The 24,006-nt window shown below is 37.3% G+C and overlaps 1 protein-coding gene across 2 annotated transcripts in view; it reads left to right on the top strand.

The window, feature by feature from the left end:
* Positions 1–23,106, top strand: part of LOC103270233 (cytochrome P450 2C3-like) — a 28,931-nt gene extending 5,825 nt beyond the window's left edge. Inside the window, exons 4-9 of one of the 2 annotated variants that reach the window (XM_008067764.1) lie at positions 1,410–1,570; positions 2,992–3,165; positions 4,084–4,225; positions 6,472–6,659; positions 15,568–15,713; positions 22,929–23,106. In XM_008067764.1, coding sequence (XP_008065955.1) covers positions 1,410–1,570; positions 2,992–3,165; positions 4,084–4,225; positions 6,472–6,659; positions 15,568–15,713; positions 22,929–23,106 — 989 coding nt within the window. The remainder of the gene's footprint in view (positions 1–1,409; positions 1,571–2,991; positions 3,166–4,083; positions 4,226–6,471; positions 6,660–15,567; positions 15,714–22,928) is intronic. The other variant, XM_008067765.1, reaches the window with a different exon arrangement.
* The last annotated feature ends 900 nt before the right edge of the window (positions 23,107–24,006 follow it).

Below are 24,006 nucleotides of genomic sequence, written 5' to 3'. Positions count from 1 at the left end.
AAAAAAAAAAAAAAAGAATTAGTAAAGCAAAGAATATTTGGTTTTGATATGTATTATCTGGGAAATGATTTTATGCACTTAATTTACATTTCAAGATGAAATTTTTAACTGATTTCATTTTTTTCATGGTTACTATGATCTTCTCTCTACTTCTTAATCTATGATCTAATAGGTTCTGCTTGGTTACACCTATTTATGGGGATTTCACACTCTTGGGAAGTCCATTTCATCACTGGAAAACTCTAACTGTTGAAAGTTTCTTGCTCAGGTTAAGCAGAAACTGTTTTCCTTGAAATTTCTACTTTTAGATCACTGTACAGAGGCAGGAGGGACCTACCTGTCACCTCAAATCTAGTTCCGTTGTTTATATTAACAATGCCACACATACACACCAATAGGATACAACAGTTTTATTACTCCGTGCCGGTTTCAGTGAGGAGCAGGGTGGTTCCCAACCACATTCAAAATTGGTGTAAGAGAGCAGGGAAAGGATAACAGGATGAGGTTTTTATGGTGCTTAGGGGAAGGGGCAGGAATGAGGATCCTGTGTGCAAGCCAGGGCCTGTGTGGCTTAGATTTCCTCCTTGCGCCAAAGGAGGGAGCACTTGGGCGTCTTGATCAGCTTGTGCAGATGTGGGTGGGAGGGGAAGAGGTAGGAGTGAGGCTTCGAAATTTCCAGAGGTAAAACATTAAAAAATGGAATCACACTCTTTAGTAGATATAGGAAGCCTCTTTCCAAAACTATAGCATATTTTTTAAAATATCTGAATAAAATAACTCTAATTCCTCTCATGACTTGTCCCTTCTACAAGAAAAGCATACAATTTTTTCAACCGTGTTTTGTGAAATACCAATCAAGTTTCTTCAGTTCTTTGCTTCTCTTATTAGGTTGCTTAGTTTTCTGTGGACATCATGAGAAAACATCTACACTAAGAGCTAAATTCCATACCTTGAGAGAGAGAGGGTGAGGGGGGTGGGGAGAGAGAGAGATTGATTCAGGATGGAGTTGTGTCGCTCTAGCTGGACCTGAACTCCTAGACTCAAGCGATCCTCTCACTTTAGCCTCCTGAGTAGCTGGGAATACAGGCATGAAACCGTCATGCCTGATATTTAAGATATTTTAAAATTGCTTTTTTAACTTTTAATCCTTCTTGTAAATAAAAAAAATTGAAAATGATGCAAATAGTCTTCTTGGGGCAAAATTAAAAAATAAACCAGACTGGATTAGACAGTTTTGTTTGGGAAATCCAATACATTTTATTTTATGCATGTAGAGCTTATAGCATGTCCAGGTAGAATCTGTTCTTAAAAAAAAATATTTAAAGTCAACCCTTCCCAGTTATGTTAAACAGCCAATTTAAGATTTATATGAAGGCGGTGTGCTAACTTCTCACTTCTATTGATTTTAGGATCTCCGTGTGATCCCACTTTTCTCCTGGCCTGTGTTCCCTGCAATGTGATCTGCTCTATCATTTTCCAGGATCGTTTTGACTACAGTGATCAGAAATTTCATAGCTTGATTGAGCATTTTCATGAAAACTTTGACATTATAAGCGGTCCCTGGTTGCAGGTAACGTCAAGGTTCTTTTGGAATAAAAACGTTCTAGTTTATCGTTTGCTCATGCCTACCTCATTCCTCTTACGTATTTAAAATGGCCTAGAAGCCGGGCTCGGTGGCTCAGCCGGTAATCCCGCACCTTGGGAGGCTGAGGTGAGAGGATTCTCTGAGCCCGTGGGTTTGAGACCCGCCTGGGCAACTTGGTGAGACCTCGTCTCTACAATAAATCAAAAAAATTAGCCAGACGTGGTAGCGCACGCCTGTAGTTCCAGCTACTTGGAAGGCGGAGGCGGAAGGATCGCCAGAGCCCAGCAGGTCGAGGCTGCGGTGGCCGGGAGTGGCCACTGCACTCCAGTCTGGGTGACAGAGTGAGGCTCCAACTCAAAAAAAAATAAAAAATAGAAAAATAAAAATAAAATAAAATGACCTAGAAATGCCTATCCAACTATTATTTTAACCCATTCATGAGTTATCCAATCAATTTAATATGTTGAAATAAAATTTTAAAAATAAAGTAGAATAGGCAGAAAATGTAATATCAGAGCGTTTCATTGGTAGTAAATTTTGTGGGAGTTTTTTGAGAAACCTGTTTTCTGATTTTTTTTATCTATTAGTATGCGGGTAGCGATTTGAAATGCATTTCTTACTATGGCACACTGTTCATACACTACACTGTACAATCATTAACAACTAAAATTCTGTATAGATCATAAGGTCATGACGTGTTCCACCTGAGGAGAATTCTAGAGAAGAGAGGGACGATACTCATTTTTATGAAGAAGGAAAATGTGACCCAGAGCAAATGCGCGTCCTGTCAAAGTAGCCAAGACAAGATAATGAATGAGCGAGTTCTAAATCTAAATTTCTTGATTTTGTATCAAGCTACCAGCCTGAATTAGTTGCTTTGCTGTATTCCAAGGGCATTACATTATATTAAAATACTGTCTAAAGCTGAGTAGCTGAACACAAGGACCAGATGACTCAGGTAAATTTGCACATTCCTGAGGTTAGAAAAGACTTAAATACTACAAAAATAAGTGAAGTGATTTGGGCACTTCCTTAATCTTTCGGATGTAGTGCTTCTTTATTACAGCAAAAGATTATGACTCTTCATAAATTTTTTGAGGCATTCCTGGAGAAATGTGTGGTGAGTAGTCTGGTATGAGCAGTGGTTTCTAGCTCCGATATCACTAGTTTGGTGTCTTGGTTTGTCGAGAATGATGGTTACAAATGAATGTGAGTGGCTTTGAACTTGCTTCATAACCTGTGCCATCTGCAACTCTGGCAACTTTATTGGTGGTATCTGTTACATTCCAATTGTGTTTCAGCTCAGGAAACGTGTTATCTACTCAGCACGTAACGAAGTATTTGACATGTATCTTGCCTGTAAATGATTGCTGAGGAAATTAATGAAGGATTATTTCTTCTTTCAGCTCTGCAATACTTTCCCCTTTTTACAATATTTCCCAGGAAGTCTCAAGAAGTTACTTAAAAACCTCGCTGCCCAAAAGAAGTTTATTTTGGAGAAAGTAAAAGAACATCAAGAATCTCTGGACATCAATAACCCTCGGGATTTTATTGACTACTTCCTAATTAAAATGGAAAAGGTATAATGTGACCCTGATTTGCTACTTATCTTTGTGGGTGATGTGACTTCTGATAGATTCACTTCGGTATTCCTGGGGAAACTGGGATATTAAAACAAATGCTCCTTCCTAAAGGTGTATCCATTCCTTATGCAAACTATTGCTTGTGCAAACCAAGTGATATTTCTAAATTCTCACTGGCTGGAAAAAAGGCTTAGAAGGTTTTATATTTACCATGTAAAAGCTGATTCTCTATTTGGGGTAAGATCAGAACACAAATACAAAGAACATATCACATTATGTAAAATAAGTTCCATGAATGGATGATGTAACAAATGAGGAAAAAATAGATGGATAGGAATCCAGAAAGACTTATTTTTGGAATAATTCTAGCAAATCTTCATAGATGAGGTAGGTTTTAAGGAAACTCTGGCTTAGATTAACAGGGAGGGTCAAATGTGTCCTCAGAATAATAAGTGTAGTACTCAAGAGTGTGGAATTTTCAAAGAGGTTATCCTGATTGAAATTGAGAAACAATGGTGGAATAATGACTGATGGGGTTTGAAATAGCAATGTAGTTTTGGGTGAGTAGGTCTGGAGGCTTGAGTGAGAAATTTAGACATAATCAAATAGACAGTAAAGACTGGAATTGACAATGATTAGCAGGGATGTCTTAATAAAAACTATGTTCGAAAGACATTAAAGAGACTGAATGGCTCTAGAGGGTGAGAAAGGGAGAAATCAGAAAGGCCTGCAGGTGTGCAGCTCTGTTTATAATTTCACTGTTTAAAGAATTCCTAACAATTTATGTAACTTGGCCTTCAGCTGTAGGATACTCTAATATCTGACTTGAGTTCCTAAGTACTAGTGTTATATTGAATATTTTTCTGTTATCTGAAAAGCCTTTTATTTATCAAGTATTTGACATATCATTTCTAGGAAAAACACAATAAAAAGTCAGCATTTACCATGGACAACATGATCGTAACCATATGGGATATTTTTGCTGCAGGAATGGATTCAACAAGCCTCACCCTGAGATATGGACTTTTGCTCTTGCTGAAGCACCCTGAGATCACAGGTATGATCACAGGAGATGGACAGATGAAATTCCAAGTAGAAATTGGCAGACACTGATAACCACCTCATTCTTCACCTGCCTAGATAATGTACATGAACATTTCTCATCATTAGTACATCTACGTATCATTGAATAGATTCAATTCAAATTAGACTGTAGTGTTAAACAATAATGAAATATGAAAGAACAACAGAGATTTGAAGGCAGATGTCATTATTCTCCCAGCTAGGATGTAGTATCCTTGACTTGTGTTAGGCCAGATGCAGTAGCAGTTGTCTTACAATCCTGGAAAAAACTAACCTCTCTCATTCTCTCAAAAGGACCCACTTGATATGCTTTTATATCCAGATAACTGTATTTTTGTCAAAAGATATTTCTATCCCAACACATTTGTAATGTAGGGATTTACTCAATAAATTATACTCTTTCTTCATCAAAAAACCTCACTCACCAGTTAAAGAGTCATACTAAAAATAATAGTTTATAATTTACCCTCTTGGATAAACTCATTTTTCTATCATAACTTCTCTTTCAGATGCAATTTCTCTCTTTTTTTAGCTTTTTTTTAATTGAGTCCTCATCTAAGAGGATGTTTCCTTTATTACTATATCATTTTTTGTGAATTGGTGCACCGAGACATTTTCTTTTTCTTTATTTCAATTGCTCTAAGGGGTACAAATAGTTTGGGGTTACATGGTTGCATTTACATGGTGGTAAAATCTAGGCATTAAGTGCATCCACCATTCCCACCTGTGCACACTGTACCCAATAGGTGATTTTTTAAATCTTATCATCCCTTTCCTCCTCCCCTTCTATGTCTCCAATATCCATTCAAGACATTTTTAGTTTGATTAAACCACATGAAGTTTACCTCCATGACATCAGCAGGAAGTTTTTTCAATTTGTTTAAGGTCTTCCTGCTTTCCCAGTATAAATAGGCGATGCTTTTTGAATAGTGAAATTTAGAATCATAGCCTCAAAATTCCTTGACTAGTACACATTGCAAGATATCATGCTTCTGTGTTTCTGTGACCAAATAACATCCCTAACTCATAAAAGATTTAATCTCTATGTGACTATGACTTGAAAGAGTATATAACATTTTTTCCAAACCTGTAAATCCTTGTAAAACCCTTCACATGTCCTATTTTTCTTTCACTTCCACTTTTATTTTCCATTTGGGTTTTTTCTAATAACTGTTTGTATTTGTTTCTTTTTCTTCCTTTCATCTTCATCCCTCACTGTACCATTCTACTAAGCACCCTAATTTTCTAAGTAGTTCCTCAGCACTTTATATCACCACTTTCTTCTAGGTAAAACTCTAGCTTCTCAACATGAGAAGGGGAAATTTAAAATATGTCTGAAATTCCTAACTTTTCCTTCTCTGTTGCTATTAAGCCCCAGAATTTTCACATGCTCCATTACAAAGACACATTCTTCAGGTAGTTGATAAATACCATTTGACCAAAGTATCAGCATGACATTGCTACTTCAGAAAATGAGTTATAGGCTTTATCTGTAGTGGTTTCAGATTCAAACTCTACTAATAGGTAGCTGTGTGACCTCAGTCTCATGATCTCTCTCCGTACTTCTGATTTCTTCTCGGTTTAGGGGGAATAATATGGGAAAGACCACATATTCCTTTGGTGTTTTTAAGAAATATATTTACTACACTGGATCTGTTTCTTTGTAAAATACACAAAACAATACTCAACATATAGCACTATCTTTTTGGAATTATAAAGTAATATAATGAATCGTGCAACATGTCTGTCATATATTACCTTCTAAATAGATGTTAACTTATTTTTCTGTGTTGAATCAACTAAAATATTATTATATTGTTCAACATATTAAGAATTGACTGCAATGGGTAGTACTTATCCTCTTGATACTTATAAATTTAAGACAAAAATGGACATATGAACAGTGGTTAAACGACCTGGTCTTTTACAAGTCTTCAAGATCCCAGATTCTTTAGTCTATCAAGGAAAAATACATCAGTTAGAGAATAAGAGTTGAGAAATAAATTTTGTGGTTCAACTGTATTTTATATTTAAGTCTCAAATGAGCTTCCAGTTGCCCAGAAAATGAAAACCTTGTTTCTTTTTTTTTTCTTATGGCGCTAGTAACACATTAGTCCATCTTTCCATCGCCAATCACAATGAGACAATGATTATGGAATCAAAGAAAAGATATTTCAGGTCTTTTTTATTTCACATAAATTCTGATTCTTGCCTTCCCAGTTAACGTTCAAGCCGAAATTGACCGTGTCATTGGCAGAGACCGGAGCCCCTGCATGCAGGACAGAAGTCACATGCCCTACACAGATGCTGTGGTGCACGAAATCCAAAGATACATTGACCTTATCCCCACCAATATGCCCCACGAGGTGACTCAGGACGTTCAGTTTAGAGAATATCTTATTCCAAAGGTGAGAGTTATTTTATCTACACCCCTCCTTTGGATTTTTAGGCCACCAATCATCACAATAGAAGAGCTATATATTATGTAACCTTCTGTACATATGGCACAATCAAAACTCAGGCATCTCATCCTCTGCATGCTTCTTTCTTTCTAGTTTGTTGATACAGTTTTCTAAATATGGTAGTGTTTAAAGTCTCACAGGATGTTCGGTACACACATTCACAGCGCTACACCTCTGATTGTCCATTAGCCCAATCTCCTCTCTCCTTCCCTGTTCTCCAGTATAAGTTGTATTAGTCTTAATTAACCAGTATTTGATTTCCCACCTTCCTCCCTACCATTTGTTTCACATACTTCTAAAAAGTTCAATAAAAAAGCCTCCCCGCCTGCCTTTGGGCTACTGATCCCTGCTGGAAAAGCCCGTGCAGCCCAAAAGTTTTATAGTATTATCATCACCCCATATGTGTCAGTATACTTTTCACAAATGCCACATTTCTTTTCAGTCGTACCCAACAATCCCACTTTGTAGCCTAACTCAACTTGCTTCGCCATGCTACATGACGAATTTCAACCTCCACCTTTCCTAAACTTCCCACTCCCTATTATCTTCTTTTTACCAGGTGACCCATTTCTCCACCTGACAGAGAAAAATAGAGCCATCCAAACGAAGTTTTCTTCATTGTCTTCCAGTAGATTGACATACTGAGTTACATCCAGAATCTCTGGATTCTCTTTCATCACTGCTGTGGTGGTCGAAGGGCTCTCCTAATATCTAGCCTAAGGTGTTCTACATGTGCGTGAATTCCTTTTCTCTCACTTTTTCATAGATCATGTGCATTTTTAGGTGGTACGATATGTTTTGATACATGTATAAGTTGTTAAATAATCAAATGAGAGTAATTAGCATATCCATCACTTTCACCATTTAGCATTTCTTTGTAAAAAGAGCATTCAAAAAACCGTTTTTGTGGGCATTTTAAAATATATAATACATGATTGCTAACTCTCATCAAGCTCCTATGCAATAAAACACCTGAAATTACTTTTTCTATCTAACTGTAGTTTTGTACCTGTTAATTAATCTCATCATTTCCCCCTCTCCCTAACCTCCTCATGATAACCTCCTTCTGATAACCACTGTTCTGACTTATTTATATGCTATTTTTTACATTTTGCATACACTTGAGATCACAGGGTATTTGATTTTCTGTGCTTGGCTTCTTTCACTTACCATGATGTTCCTCATGTTCATCCATGTTGCTTGAAGTGACAAGAGTTCATTTCTCTTTATGAATGAAGAGTATTCCGTTGTGTACATATACCACATTTTTTCCTGTTCATCTGTTGGCTAACACTTAGGTTGATTATTTATCGTGGCTATTCTGAATAGTGCTGTAATAAACATAGGAGTGTAGATATATGTTTGACATACTGATTTTATTTCCTTTGGTTATATACTCAGTAGTGGGATTGCTGGGTCACACGGTAGTTCTATTTTTTATTTTTTTGGATAACCTTCAGACTGTTGTCCATAATGCCTGTACTGATTTACATTGCCGTCAACAGTGTGTAGCAGTTCTATTTATTTATATCTTGTCCAACACTTTGTTATTCTTTGATTTTTTTGTAGTCATTCTGAATGTAGTAAGGTGATATATCATTGTGGTTTTATTTGTATTTCCCTGGTGATTAGTGATGTTGAGTATATTTTTATATATGTGTTGGCCATTTTGTGTCTTTTTTTGATAAATCTCTAGTCAGATCTGTTGCCTATTTTTTAGTTTTTGTTGTTGCTGAACTATTTGAGTTCCTTATATATTTTGGCTATTAACTCCTTACCAGATTCATAGTTTGCAAATATATTCTCCTATTCTATAGTTCAATTTTTTTGCTCTATCAATTGTTTCCTTTGTTTTAAAAAGCTTTTTAGTTTGATGTGATCTCACTAGTTGTATTTGCTTATGTTGTCTATGCTTTGGGGGTTTTATTTCAAAAATTCTTGCCTAGGTCAATGACAGGGAGCCTTTTATAATGTTTTCTTTTAGTAGTTTTGTAGTATCCGGTATTGCATTGAAATCTTGATCCATTTTTGGTTAACTTTGTATATGGTAGGAGACAAGGGTTCAATGTCATTCTTCTGCAAGTGGATATCTAGTATTTTCAGCAACAGTTATTAAAGAAAGTATATTTTCCCCATTATGTATACTTGGCATTTTTACCAAAAATCAGTTTTCTGCAGATATATAGGTTTAGTTCTAGACTTTCTATTCTATTTCATTGCTCTCTGTCTCTGTTTTTATGCCAATGTCATGCTGTTTTGGTTACTGTAACTTTTTGATATGTACTTCAATTAGTTAATGTGATACCAACAGCTTTGTTCCTTTTGTTCAAGAGTGCCTTGGGTATTTGGAATCTGTTATGGCTCCATACACAGTTCAGAAATGCTTTCTCTAATTCTATAAAGGGTGTCATTTTTTTAATTTCTCTAATTCTATAAAGGATGTCATTTTTTAAAATAGATTTTGGTCGATTTTTGGTTGCAGATGTAGAATCCGTGGACACTGAGGGCTGACAGTATTTATTTTTTAAAAAACTGAATTGGACCTGCACAGCTCAAACTCTTTTTGTTCTAGGGTCAACTGCACAGCTATTCCTGCTTTTTTATGGTTTCTTTTTTCATGAAATACCTTTACTTTCCCTTCATTTTATTACAGCTGAAGTGAGTTTCTTATAAGCAGCATATAGCTGCATCTTGTTTTTTTTAATTCATTCAGTCACTCTATGTTAATTAATCTATTTATGTTTAAGAAAATTATTGACGTCAAAATCTTAATATTGCCATTGTATTTTTTTAATGGTTTTTTTCTTCCTAACTCTTTCCCTTGCTATTTTCCTTAGTGGTTTCCTGATGTTTTTAGTTGTGTATTTTGATTCCTTGATGTTTATTTTTGGTATATTTATTAGGTTGTTGCTTTGTGGTTATCATGAGGCTTACAAAAACACCTTGTAGTTTTAGCAAGTTATTTTTGGCTGATAGTAATGTAACTTTGATCCTAAAAGTAGAAAAAGAAACAAAAGCAAAAATAAAAAAACTCTACACTTTAACTCTATTCCTCCCCACATTGAAATTTTGATGGCCCATTCTGCTTAACATTTTTTATTTTGCCTATCTTTTGATAAATTAATGCAATTGTTATTTTAAATAAATTTTTCTTTTATACTTTGCATTGAAAACATAAGTGATTCACATACTGCATTTCTGGTCTTAGAGTATTCTGTGTTTGTATACCTACTCATACAAGAGTTTTTTATGTTCAGATGTTTTTTGTTATACTTTAGCATCACTTTCTTTCAATTTGAAGAATTATTTTTAACAATCATTAATAGACCTATCTGATGATAAATTCTCTTTCCTTTTGTTTGGAAAAGTATTGATTTCTCCTATTTCTGAAAGACAGTTTTGCTTGGTACATTATTTTTGGTCAGTAGGGTTTTGGGGGTTTTTTTTCGTTGTTGTTTTTTTTTTAATTCTTTGAATATCAGCCAATTACTTTCTGGCCTGTAAACTTTTTTGTGAGAAGTCTGCTGTTAGGAGGATTGGAAACCCTGTTTGTGTTATTTACTTCTTTACTCAGACTGATTTCAGATTCCTCCCTTTCTCTTTCACCTTTGATAGCCTGTTTGTAATATGTCTTAGAATGAACTTATTTGCAGTAAATCTGACTGGTGACTTCTGATCTTCCTGTACCTGAATATTTGTATCTTTCCCCAGGTTTGAGAAGATTTCTGTTATTATCTCTGAATTCTACTCCTTTGGCATCTCAAATCTCTCTTGAACCCTAGTAAACTGAATATTTGCTCTTTTGATGGTATTACATAGTTCCTATAGACTTTCTTCTTTCTTTCTCTGCTTTTTAATAACACTCTGATGGTGTATTTTCAAATGGCCTGTCTTCAAGGTCACTAATTCTTTCTTCTGCTTGATCACTTCTGCTGTTGATGCCTTTTATTGTGTTTTTCATTTGGTTCACTGTACTTTTTTGGCTTGAAAATTTCTGTTTGATTTTTTTAAATTATTTCAATATATCTGTTAAGTTTCTTGGATAAATAATCGAATAACTTTTCTGTATGTTCTTGAATTTTTCTTGGTCTCCTTGAAACAGTTATTTTGAATTTTCTTTCAAAAAGATAACATATCTCCGCTTAGGGTTGGTCTCTGGTGCCTATTTTTTCCATTTGCTGGGGTCATGGTTCCCTTAATGTTCTTGGTACTTGTGAGCACGCAAGGACATTTGTGCATCTAAGGACGATGTATTTATCCCAGTCATTGTGGTTTAGCTTTGTTTTCTGTCTGCTATCCAGAGATTCTAAAAGCTCAGTTATTATGTTCTCTGAGCCTGTGGTTACTGCTGCTGGTACCCTCTGCACAGATGTGCCAGTAATTTGTTCTCCATGTGTTGCCACTTTTTCAGAACTAGAAGGAAACTTAAGCTCTTTTGGGGGATGTTGTGGGTCCCAATGCTCCAATCTGGTCACTAGCCAGAAGTCATGAACTGTGGGGCCCTGCCAGACTCTGGGCCTCACCTTTACAGCCCAGCACTGGGTTCCAAGGCAACATCTTGTGTCTACTTTCCTCTTGTTCTCCCGAGTGGACTGTGCACTGTGTTGTTTGGGCTTGTGGGGAAGGATGGTTTAGGCAACCCCTTGGCCACCACACCTGCTGTAATGCTGAATCACATCCAAAATTCAAAGCTGCCAAGACCAATTGGGCTGAGGGGTACACCCAAGTCTCACACTGCCATCGTCTTCCTGTTGTTAAGGTTTATTCAAGGCTCAAGGCTGCAGCTAACACCCAATAGGGATGCAGACTAGGACACAAGTTCATCCTACCAGGGCCCATGGGTTTCTGCCTGTTCCTGGGCAGATCCAATGACTCTGTCAGAATTTGTCTGGTTGTGTTTTCACCACAGTGGGCTCAATGTTGAGTTTCAGACAAAATTTTATACTTACTTACCTGCCCCTCCCACCCCGCCCACCCAGTGGATAGAGTCACTTTCCATGATATACTGTTCAAGATTAGGGGAGATGTGGTGAGAGTAGTCTTTTTGCTATGAAGGCTGATGTTAAGGTGGGTTGCATTTGAAGCTCATGGAAGCTGGGACTGGTGCAGCCAAGGACCATCTTGCTATGGCCTGCCTACCACCTGTAGCAAGAGGCCACTCTAATGACCGACAGAAGTGCAGGCTAAAACATGAGACTGTCCCACTGGGACAACAGGTTTTCACCAAGAGCTGGGGTAATTCAGATACTCTATCTGCAGGTTTTGACCCCAGGCAATGGTCAGAGACCATGGGTTTCTGCTTGGTATTGAGTTTTACTGCAGTGGGCTTGGCACTGGTCTCCACATCAATGTCCTGCATGCACTTCTCTTTTTCTTCCCAAGCAGGCTTTGTCTCTTTCTGTGGTGTGCTGCATGGAGTTGGGGGAGGGAGAGAGTGAGCAATGTATCTCCATCCTTCCACATCCTCTTCAATGCATTTTCTTATCTTTATGCCAGGTACTATGATCTCTCACTTGGTTTCCTTAGCCCTTGTACACGTACGTTCAGGCCTGGATAATTGTTCAAATTGATGCTTCTGTTAGGAGATGATCAATTAATTCTATTTAGCCATCTTATGCTTTTCCTCTTCAATTGTCTTACATGTTAAAAAAAAAAATCTATACCGAAGTTCTCACCCCCATCTTCCAAAGCTTATCTCATCCAAAATCTCACATTCAAAGTCCTAGAAGAGTTTCATTACAGTCATGTAAACATTTCTAATCAATATTTTATTCAACGACCCATCGATAAATATCTTCCATTCCGGTGACACTATTTTCAACTCTTGAGGACATCTATCATTTTAAATTCATTAAATCCTTTCCAGGTTGAATTTTACTTTGCTTCATCATGGCATCACTCATAATGATGTCTTCCATTAGGATTCACTCACTTCTTACATCAGTGAAGTGATAGCCTTCCGGTTTCACTCCTATATCTTTAGTTATTTATTCTGTATTTTTTTCTTCTATAGAACTTTGGTTAGCATATGTTGAATTCTAGGTTTTCAGGAAATAAAATAGTTGAGATTCTGTTCTGTCTGTGTAAAAATGTCCTTTATTACTTCTTTGGTCTGTAGCAACTTTTTTATAACATCTTTTTCAGGTTTGATATTAGTATCAATCACACTGACTTTATAAAATGCTTTATGAAATGTTTTCCTCCTCTGTATTTTCTGAGTCATACTCAAAACTCAGAATTTTCAGTTCAGTTCTTTTAACTTTAGTTGATTTATTTGGGGTTTGGCACACACATGTCTAATTCAAGTACTGCCAGATATTTGGAAGAGTTCATATGGAGAATTTATGACTTTTCCTCTCTGTTTTCTTCCTAGGTTTTATTCCTTCTCTTTTCAGCTTCTTTATGGGTGTTGTAACTGAATGTTGTCACTGGTTCCTTAAGCAAGAAAGACTGGTGGTTTGTAGGCAAGTTTTAGTCACCCAATATTTTGCTACCTGTGCCTGCCCTCAAAATAAGTTCATGAACATGGAAATTCCCCCAGTACCATTCCCTTTTTCCAGATGTCTTCTATGATCCAAAACCACTCCAGTGCTATTCATCCCTCCACAAAATGTTCATTTCTGCTCTTTTCAGTTCAAGAGCTTCTATTTGTACAGTTTTCATTTTATCTACTGATTTTACACATCTATTCCCTTATCATCTTTTGTATAGTAGTTGGCATATATTCACATCTGCCTTTATATTGACATTTCCCATATATTCCCTTATAATTGCTCCTTTCAATATTTAGATATATTCACAAGATCTACCTTGAAGTCTTTTTGCAGTGATTCTACCACCTAGGATTTCGTGGGCATTTTTCTGTTGATTGTCTTTTTCTTTAATTACAGATCACAGTCCCTTCTTTTTAGTAACTTGTCATTGTACACTGAGTATTTTGAAATATGCCTTGAAGGGAGTCTGCTTAGGCCACCTCCTTTGAATGAGGGCTGGTTTTTATTTTATCAGGCAGTTAAATTGGTGGCAAATCTATTCATTCTATTATACTAAAATTTCTAAAATTACTTGTCACTGTGACTTAATCACAATTTTAAATTTGGTCAATGGGCATGGCCCTTTAGTCCAGGTGGGTTCTTTAGTCCAACAGCTTGAAATTTGGGTTTCACCCCGAATATTTCGGGTGCCAAGAAATTTCGCCCTGTCCTGGTTGGGTTGGGACTTTAGCCCCTCCTATTTATTTCAGTTCTTGACTCTTCAGCAGTCATTCTCTCATAAGCTTCATGGAGCTTTCCTCTGTACATGAAGTTCCACCCAAACCACAGCCATGGGCTTAACAGAGTAGGCGTGTACATTTTTTGGATCCTTTTTATTTGTAATTTCCTCATGTCCTGCAGCTTCAATTACAAATTCTAGATGCCAGATTTTAATCTCTGTCTCTCTAGTCCAAAAACAACAGCTCTTTGCTTGGCACTCACTGGTCTGCCCTGTGGGAGGAAATTGTTCTCAAGCAGAAATCCATAGTGATCGCAGGCCGAATTTATCTTCCATCAAGGATCGTAATCCTGGATTTCTTCTTTTTTTTAATGATGGAAAAGAGTTACTTCATAGTATTTTTCCAGTTTTATATTTAATTAATTGTGAAGGCAGTGGCAAAGTAGTTTCTCTGTCCTAGCAAGAAGCAGGTGGTCCAACAATCAGGAGAAGTGTTTTGTTCCAAAGTAACTTTATATGGAAGTTTATTTGGGACTGACTATACTAGCTTCCCAAACTTTAACCTCAGTACATGACATGTGTTCACTCAGGTGAGGAAATGAATTACAAGAGTAGCTGTGCTACAAGGAAGAAAGACCTGGAGTGACTGAAACTTTAGTTGCCCTTTCATCTGTTCACATGGATGTGATAGATTTCTGCAGTTGAAGTATGGATTTTGTGTAATAAAATCCAACTACATCACATGTTAGGAGAGGCCATACAATATATCAGAAAGCATTTACACAGATCTGAATTTGAAATTTGTCTTTATTAAGATCTCAAAGTATTGTAAATTGAATACTATCATTGTAACAGTTACAAAACCTGCCTGTTTTGAGCATTTTAACATGTGGTAGTCTTTGTGTAAAACACATTTAATATACTAATTTTGTATTTATAATAAATGAATGCACATGTGTTGTTTACATTTTACTAGGGAAGAAAATGAGGCATTGAAATGTTAACCAACTTGCCTATGGTCATAAATCTTAATTTGTTGGAGAGAAAGATTTGACTGATTCTAAAAACTAAACTCTAACTGATTCTTACATTATGTCTCTGAGTTTAAGAAAAATATACTAGAAATAGGAAATGCACCCTCCTTTCCATAAGAATATGCGAAAATGCAATTGAAAGAACATAGGAGGAAAAACAATATTTATGAGTTTCTCATCTCCGTGGGAAATGGAAGGTTTGTCAAGAATAAGGAAAGAGGAGTTTTGAAGAAGTCCTTCTACTTGGTTCCAAAGGCAGTGAGCTAAATTTTTAGTGACATTGGAACTGCTAGACAATTTTGCAATTTAGTTGTTGAAAGCAATGTGCTCCAGGGAGCTCTCGTGATTTTTTGCAAAGTGCTGGTGTCAGACTACATGCTGTTGAGGATGTCTGCATCAGTGAACAGTGCTCTGGACTAGGCCTTAATTGATTTAAGAACTGCTAGGCTTGGTTGTTAATTTGTTCTGTGACATAGCGCAAATAAGTTCCCTTTTTGGCCTCAGTTTCTTCATCCATAAAAAAATAGGATAAGAGAAGAGATTTCTATTTTTTTTCAAGCTCTATGAACTCCTTTATAATCTGGTTTATGTATTTCTCTTTCTATCAGGGCACAACCATATTAACACATCTGACTTCTGTCCTGCATGATGACAAAGAGTTCCCCAACCCAAAGAAGTTTGACCCTGGCCACTTCCTGGATGAAAGGGGCAACTTTAAGAAGAGCGACTACTTCATGCCTTTTTCAGCAGGCAAGCAAGATTTCTTTTTATATTTATATCAGGGGTTAAGTGAAATAAGGAAAGTCTTTGCATGGAGGCTACTCTGGGCTGGACAAATTGCCTCTTGTAAGAGGCCAGAGGTACCACTCCCAATGTCAATATCGTTTCTCATTTCAAAGGAGGCTACATTCATTGGTTCTGCTTTCTCATTCACCATAAAGATCCTCATGGGCTTCTTCTATTTTCTAAAAGTCCAGTGCTAGTAAGATTGTTTTCATTTACCATGAGAAGCCAGCTCACTCAATAAACTCCTCTGAGCACCTTACAAGTAACAATCCTGGCCGGGCGTAGTGGCTCAAGCCTGTCATCACCACACTTTGGGAGCCTGAGGCTAGAGGATTGCCTGAGCCTGAGGGTTCGAGACCAGCCTGGGCAATGTGGTGAGACCTCGCCTCTATGATAAATAAATTTAAAAGATTAGCCAGGCGTGGTAGTGTGCACCTGTAGTTCTAGCTACTTCGAAGACTGAGGGGGAAGGATCGCCGGAGCCCAGGAGGTCGAGGCTGTGGTGGCCATGAGCATGCCACTGCACTCTAGTCCGGACGGCAGAGTGAGACTCCAACCCAAAAAAATTAAATAAATATATAAAAAACAAGTAATAATCCCATTCTCTGATCTAGGCAAACACCTGCAAATAAGAAATAGATCTTCCCTCTAAGAGAGAGGCAGGGAAATCCACTGACAATGAGACTCTTGTGTGACAAACGCTATGTGTGAGGCTTCTGTGGAAACCCAGAGAGAAGAGCCCCCGACTGCGGCCCTTTTGGGGGTGCAGGGGCAGAGTAGTGGGACGGTAAAAGAAATTTTTTTGAAAAAAGTAACATTTGAGTATGTTCTCTCTATTTCTAAGGGTCCTAGAAAGAAACAGTTGCCACACACAAAAAGTTTGATTAAAGGGTTTAATGAAGAGACTTTTTTCAGAGGAGTGAGAAGGACAAGGGCAGGAAAAAAGTGCAGTTAAAATACTCAGGACTAACATCATCAGGAAGCTGTTACCATCCTAGGTTAAAAAAATTTAAAAACAGGTGAAGGAGGATACTGCTAGAACCTGAAGAAATCTTTAGCCAGGAGGGAGTAGATGTCTCAGCAGCAGAAGCGTCTATATGTAGAGGAATATAGTCTCTGCCAAAACTGGGGCCTGGAATGGGGGAGATAGACAAATACTCTTACTATTTCAATATCTCAACTTCTGAATGTACTCAGAGGCCAGAAAGGAACGAATACAGTTCATATAAGTCAGTGTCCTGGAAAAGACATAAGAGACAAATACAGTCTGGATTTGGAAAGAGGAAGAAATGGAGAATATTAAGCACACTCCAAAAAAGAAGAAGGAGGAAGTTAAGAGTGTAAATACCTTTTCCCCAGAGATTACTGAAACAGAGATATAAGTAAGAGATTTGTTCTTGTTTGAATATCTAAGAAATAATCATCAAAGGACTCTTGGTACTGTAGCACCAAGATGGTACCCAGTGCCCAGGGATGACTGCAAAAGAAGCCATTGCTATACCACTCCTTATCTTCCTTCTTATATTTTGAAATAAACTATTCATAATGGGCCTGCTCAAGATTTCTATCATTTCACATGGCTTGCAGGCCAGCTTCATGTCCTGACTCTGTCAGTGTTATAACAGGGCTTATTTAAGAGTTTATATTTTAGCCTGTGAGATGAATAATTTAAATTTCATATACTGCATTAGAAGCATGAATGAGTGTTGTTAAAAACAGATAATACAGTTCTTTTTTTTTTTTCTTGAGAAAGCAGGATTTATTGAGAGGACAGGAAAGCTCTCACAGTGGGAAAGGACCTGAAGAGATTGTCCCAATATAGTTCATCATATACCCTGAGCATGTCAAAGTGGTCTCCATAGAATAAATGATGTCTGAGCTGAATCTGGAAGGATAAGGAGAGTGTGAGTACACAGAGCAGATGGGAAGCCATTCCAGACAGAAGAATACCTAGGATCTGAGATAAAACTGAAATTGCCAATCTGCCTGGGAAGTGGTGACTAGTGAGTAGTGGCTGAGCTTTGGAGACCTGGGTAGAAGGAATAAAAAGAAATGAGGTTCAAAGAATAGCTTATGGCCCATATGTGACATTTCTTTTTACACCTAACAATGATAATCTCTTGAAAAAAATTTTTTTTGAAAGCAAGATTGAGAAGACAGAAAAACTCCCACAGTGGGAGGGGACCTGAGGGGGTTGCCAATCTCTTGAAATTTTTAGGTTCATTTGTGACAAAGTTATAAGTATCCTTTAGAATCTAGATGAGAAGAAATAGATGTATTGTTGAGTACTGGATCAGAAATAGATGGAGAAGATGCAGTTGTGTTATGTGTCATGCCAGTTGTGATGGGGTGTGTGTGTGTGTGTGTGTGTGTGTGTGTGTGCGTGTGTGTGTGTGTGTGCGTGTGTGTGTGTAGAAAAATGTCACTAGCAAGTCTCAGAACAGCAATTCCAATATGCTCATGTTACCAGCATGGAACCTTGGCCCTCAGTAAGTAGAAATGAACCAAGGGTCTGACATACTTAAGTCTGTTTATTGGGCCTTCCAGTTTGAGTAGTAAGGAAGATAACAATAGAAAGAAGTCTTTGCAAGCACTCAGAAAGCAAGTTATCTTGGGTTTTTATCTTTCCCTGGTTTTATTTTAGGTGGTATTATCACATGTTCGGAGTGATCTGTGGGTCGCACCTTGCATATTTTTTTTTATTCTAAGCAAAACATGTATATTGTTTAGTTTATAATAAATGTACTATAGTCAACACTTGCTGGTCCCATCATTTTGTTTGAGCCTGTGTGTTCATTTTAGTATATGTGTAGAATATTTTTTTTTAATTTCCATAGATGTTGTGGGTACAAATAATTTTTGGTCACATGGTTGCATTGTGTAGTGACAAAAAAGTCTGGACTTTAAGTGTACCCACCCTGCCTACGTGTGTATATTGTACCTGATAGGTGGGTTTTCATCCTTCCATCCCTTTTCCGTCTCCCCTCTTTGAGTCTCCAATATCCATCATACCATTCTCTATGTCTTTGCAGACCCTTAGCTTAGCTCTCACTTATAAATGAGAACATGCGGTATTTGGTTTTCTGTCCCTGTGTTAGCTCACTTAAGATAATGGCTTCCAATTCTACCAAAGTTGTTGCAAAACACATTATTTCACTCTTTTTGATGTCTGAATACTATTCCGTAGTGTATATATACATCACATTTTCATCACCCACTGATCAGTTGATGGACATTTAGGTTGATTCCTCAACTTTCTCATTGCAAATTGTGCTGCAATGAACATGTGAGTGTAGATGTCTTCTTAATATAACAACTTCTGTTCCACTGGGTGAATAAATACCTTGCAATGGGATTGATGGTAAATGGTAAATCTACTTTTAAGTCTTTGAGAAATCACCATGCCAATTTTCACCAAGGTTTTACTAATTCTAACAGTGTATGAGCACTTCCTTTTCACCATATGTGCAACAACAAATATTGTTTTTTAATTTTTTAGTTATGGCCATTCTGACTGATATAAGGTGGTATCTCTTTGTACTCTTAATTTGCATTTCCCTGAAGATTAGTGATATTGAGTATTTGTCCATATGTTTATTGGCCATTTATATATCTTCTTTTGAGAGATATCTGTTCTCATTTGTCCACTTTGTAATAGGGTCATTTGCTTTTTTCTTGCAGATTTGTTTAAGTTGCTTGTAGATTCTCCATGAATGCCCTTTGTCATATGTATAGTTTGCAAATATCTTCTCCAATTATTTAAGTTGCCTATTTGTTCTGTTGATTATTTATTTTGCTGTGCCTAAGCTTTTTAGTTTAAATCCCACTTACTTATTTTGTTTTTCTTGCATTTGTTTTGGGGCTTTAGCCATAAATTATTTACCTAGACCAATGTCCAAAAGAGTTTTTTCTAGGTTTTCTTCCAAGATGTTTTGCAGTTTCAGGTCTGACTTTTAAGTCTTTAATTCATTTTGAGTTAATTTTTGTATTAAATTTTTGTGAGAGATAGGAGTCAAGTTTTATTTTTCTGCATGTAGCTATTCAATTCTCCCAGCACTATTTGCTGAATAGTGTATCTTTGCCCTTTTCTATGTTTTTGGCTGCTTTGTCAAAGATCAGTTGGTTGTAGGTATTCAGGTTTACTTCTGGATTCTCTATTCTGTTCTATTAGTCCACATGTTTGCTATTGTACCAGTACTATGCTGTTTTGGTTACTGCAGCCTGGTAGTATGATTTAAAGTCAGGTAATGTGATGTCTTCAGCTTTATTCTTTTTGCTTAGCTATTCTGGTTCTTATTTGGCTCCATATGAATTTTAGGATTATTTTTTCCAATCTTGTGAAAAATTATGTTAGTTGTTTGATAGAGATTGCATTGGATGTGTAGATTACTTTGGGTGACATGATCATTTTAACAATGTTGATTCTTCCAATGCATGAACATGGGATGGTTCTCCGTTTGTTCGTGTTCTCTCTACAATTTCTTTCATCAGTGTTATGTAGTTCTCCTTACAGAAATCTTTCACCTCCTTGGTTAAAAACACTTCTATGTATTTTAACTTTTTAGCTGCTATTGTATCTGGGCTCCTTTTACCTGGATGTTTAAATCTCTGGCAATGCCAGAAAATTTTTCCTCCATTTTTCCTCAATAGGGAAAAATCTGTTGTTTTCCAAATCTGTTGTTTTCTTTTCTTTTTTTCTTTTTAGGAACATCAATGATTCTCAGGTTTGGATGCTTTACATAATCACCCATTTCTTGGAGATTTTGTTCCATTCTTTTGATTCTTTTCTTTTATTGTTTTTTGACTGAGTTAATTTGAAAGCCTTGTCTTCATATTCTGAGATCCTTTGTTCTACTAACTGTAGTCTCCTGTTAAAACTTTCCAGTGCATTTTGTACTTTCCTAAATGATTCTGTAATTTCCAGAATTTCAGCTTTTTTTAATGTTTCTATCTCTCTGAAATTTTTCATTCATGTTCTCGTTTTTTTTAATTTCTTTTGTTTGTTTTTAACTTTCATCTGAATCTCATTGAGCAATTTTATAATCAATCTTTTGAATTCTATCTCAGGAATTTCAAAGATTTCACTTCAGTTAGGGTCAATAGCTGAAGAGTTAGTGTGTTCTTTTAAGGGATATTAAAGAACCCTCTTATTTCATATTGTCAGAATTATTTTTCTGGCTCCTTCTCATTTGGGTAGACTATTTTTATTTGAGGTTGGCAGGGAGCTGATCCAGGCATTGTAGGATTCCTGTGGTTATATATACAGCCTTGGTGTGGTGCATTTCTCAATTGCCAGCTTGTGGTGGGCTTGTGCTGGATACTCATGTACCTCAAGCTGAGGTATTATAAGTGATGGGTTGTACTGTTGATCTCCAACAAGGTGGTGGCATTGTAGGAGAGAGCCAGCAGTGATTGAGTCTTTGGCCTTCTTCTTGGCTTGTGCTGTTCCAAGGAAGTGTCCAGTCTGCCTAGGCAGTAGATGGGGTTGTGGGGGTTATCCAAATTCTCTGTATATTTTAAGCCTCTGAGTAGAGTGTAGGGGGATAAAGCTCAAGCTACCTGTCTGTCTGCACTCTTAGCTACCCTAATGGAAACTGGGAGGGAATTCCAGGCTACTGGGGTAATGCTTTTATGCAGAGGCTGCATGAATGAGTTTACCTTGGAAGTGAGAGTTTGCTATAGCAATGAATCCCATCCACTCTCCTATATTAAACTCAGGCAGTCTTCACTCCAATTGTCAGCTGGCTTCAGGGCCTCAAGGTTTTCTTGAAATAGCCTGCTCCAGCCATGAATTGTCTGCCACCATGGAGTTTGCCTTTGAAATCTGTCACCTCCCAGCTGGCTAAAAAGTAGCAACCAAAAGGGGTCAAGTTACTGGACATGGTAGCCAGAACTGGTCAGGGCTTTTTTTTTTTTCTTACACCACTCCATGTGGGTTTTGGCAGGGCTGGGTTTGGGGTAAGGCAGCTTACTATGAAGGACTAGAGTCCTGCAAGACTTAAAGTCCCTCCCAATATGTGGCAGGATTGAATTACAGAATTCCTCAATTCTTCTCACTCACCTTCCCCCATGTGCCTTGAGGTTTCTTATGATTTGTGTCAGGACCAGGTGAGAGTGTGACCAGTTCCAACTCAGGTCAACTGATTCTTATCCTTTTTGCACCACGTGGCTATTCCTCTTTGAACTATATGGTTATAGCCTGACCTTCATTTCTTCTTTGGTGATTCATGGGGTGTGTTGCTGGTCCTTCTCCTTTCCAGATGCCAAGAAAACTCTCTCTGCCTTGATTTAGTCCATAGGAGAAACTCCCTCTACTGCCTTTAGTTGTGATTTTTTTTTTTGAGTTGGAGTCTCACTCTGTCGCCCAGACTGGAGTGTAGTGGCCGCTCCTGGCCACTGCAGCCTTGACCTGCTGGGCTCCAGCGATCCTTCCACCTCAGCCTTCCGAATAGTGGGAATTACAGACATGCGCTACCACGCCCAGCTGATTTTTGATTTATTGTAGAGATGAGGTCTCGCCTGCCCAGGTGGGTCTCAAACCCGTGGGCTCAGGCAATCCACCCACCTCAGCCTCCCAAAGGCGCGGGATTACAGGCTGAGCCACCGAGCCCAGCTAGTTGTGATCTTAATCCCCTGTCTTGCTTGCATAATTTTGTGTCATATTTTTATATGTGTTGCATGTTTTATTAACATCTTAAATCTCTACTCAGAGTCATGATTTTTCTTATTATAATGAAGCAAAGGTTTATTTAGGACAAGTTAAAATTGTTGATGTACATGTGGGCCTTGGGGAAAGGCTCTAGCCCCCTGAAAAGAAGAACTTCAAATTTAAAAGCTTTTGGACTTTTGTTGCTGGTTGTCTTATTTATGGAAAGGAAATGTTTCTGTTTTCAGGGCAAAGTGGAAGCCACTTGAAAAGGCAAGTACTGGAAAAAATAGGGAGGGGTCTTTTCCCAGTCAATTATCTTGTCTCATGAATATAGAGGGTTTTTTTTGTAGGGTATACATACAGAAATATGTGCTGAGAAAATGAAGTAATCCAGGTTTGGGTGTAAAGAGAAGACATAGGCTATTTAGTCACTTGTTAATATATTTCTTCATTCCATATTTATTTAAGCTTCTCTGTGTTCTAACTCAGAAATATAATTAAATTAATAATGAATTCATGTGTTTTTTTAGGGAGAAGAGTTTGTGCTGGAGAGGGCCTGGCTCGCATGGAGCTGTTTTTAATCCTAACCACCATTTTACAGAAGTTTACCTTGAAACCTCTGGTTGATCCAAAGGACATTGACATCACCCCATCTATCAAGGGGCTAGGCTCTACACCACCCTTCTATGAGCTCTGTTTCATTCCAGTCTGAAGAAAGACCAGGCAGCCAGACTCCAGAGCAGACCCTCCAGCCTCATGTCAAAAAGCCAGGTGCTTTCTTTCCTGTGCATCAGCCACCATCATCACTGGTTTCTTCACAGCAGGAATGCCATCCCAAGGCTCCATTTCCTCTCATTTTCTCCATCCTTCAAGATCCAGTTAGAATTTGCCTCCATGAAAGAAAGTTCAATGCTTCATCTTCAATAAAATCCTTTGTGTAGCACAATCCTGAGATCGTAAGCTACATCTCATCTGCAGTGTATGCCAAATGGAAAGCTCACTATAATGTCACATTTTGCTTTACTACAAATTAGAAATCAGAAATTATTCCACAATATTAAAAAAATATTAAAATAAACTATGAAATTCACTCACCTGTCACTCTCATCTAACTCTCCAGAGGAATGAGGGCTTGACAATTTGACATGTATATTTTCTGTCTTTCTCCAATAGCTATTGAAATATAATTATGTGTATGCATATATATCTGTGATGTGTATGTTTATGTATGTATGTATATGTACATATATTCAGGTAGCCTACAAGGGAAGATCATTCCAGCCAGAGGAAGAACATAAGATAACACTTGAATTAGCCAGTCTATTCAGAAATGTCCTTCATTTACCCTCAGTGGTTAAACACATACATACACACACAATCAAAAACACAGGTATAGACATATTAAGACAATGAAGAGAGAAATATGTATATGTGGCAATTCCTGACCACACACACAAAGAAAAATATGTGTGTGTATAATATAGCTAAAATTTGGAGGTGCCATTTACATAAGACATTATAGATATTTTTACAAGCAGTATAAATAAATGTACTTGATATTCTATTGCATGACTATTCCACAATATTCAGAATGTATTTTCCTATTCAAGGG

This window comes from Carlito syrichta, unplaced genomic scaffold (assembly GCF_000164805.1).
Source record: "Carlito syrichta isolate Samal-C Ts95f unplaced genomic scaffold, Tarsius_syrichta-2.0.1 Scaffold309772, whole genome shotgun sequence".
NCBI classification, from domain to species: Eukaryota; Metazoa; Chordata; class Mammalia; order Primates; family Tarsiidae; genus Carlito; species Carlito syrichta.
The sequence above is the reverse complement of the archived record's forward strand: the minus strand, read 5'-3'. Positions and strand labels throughout refer to the sequence as shown.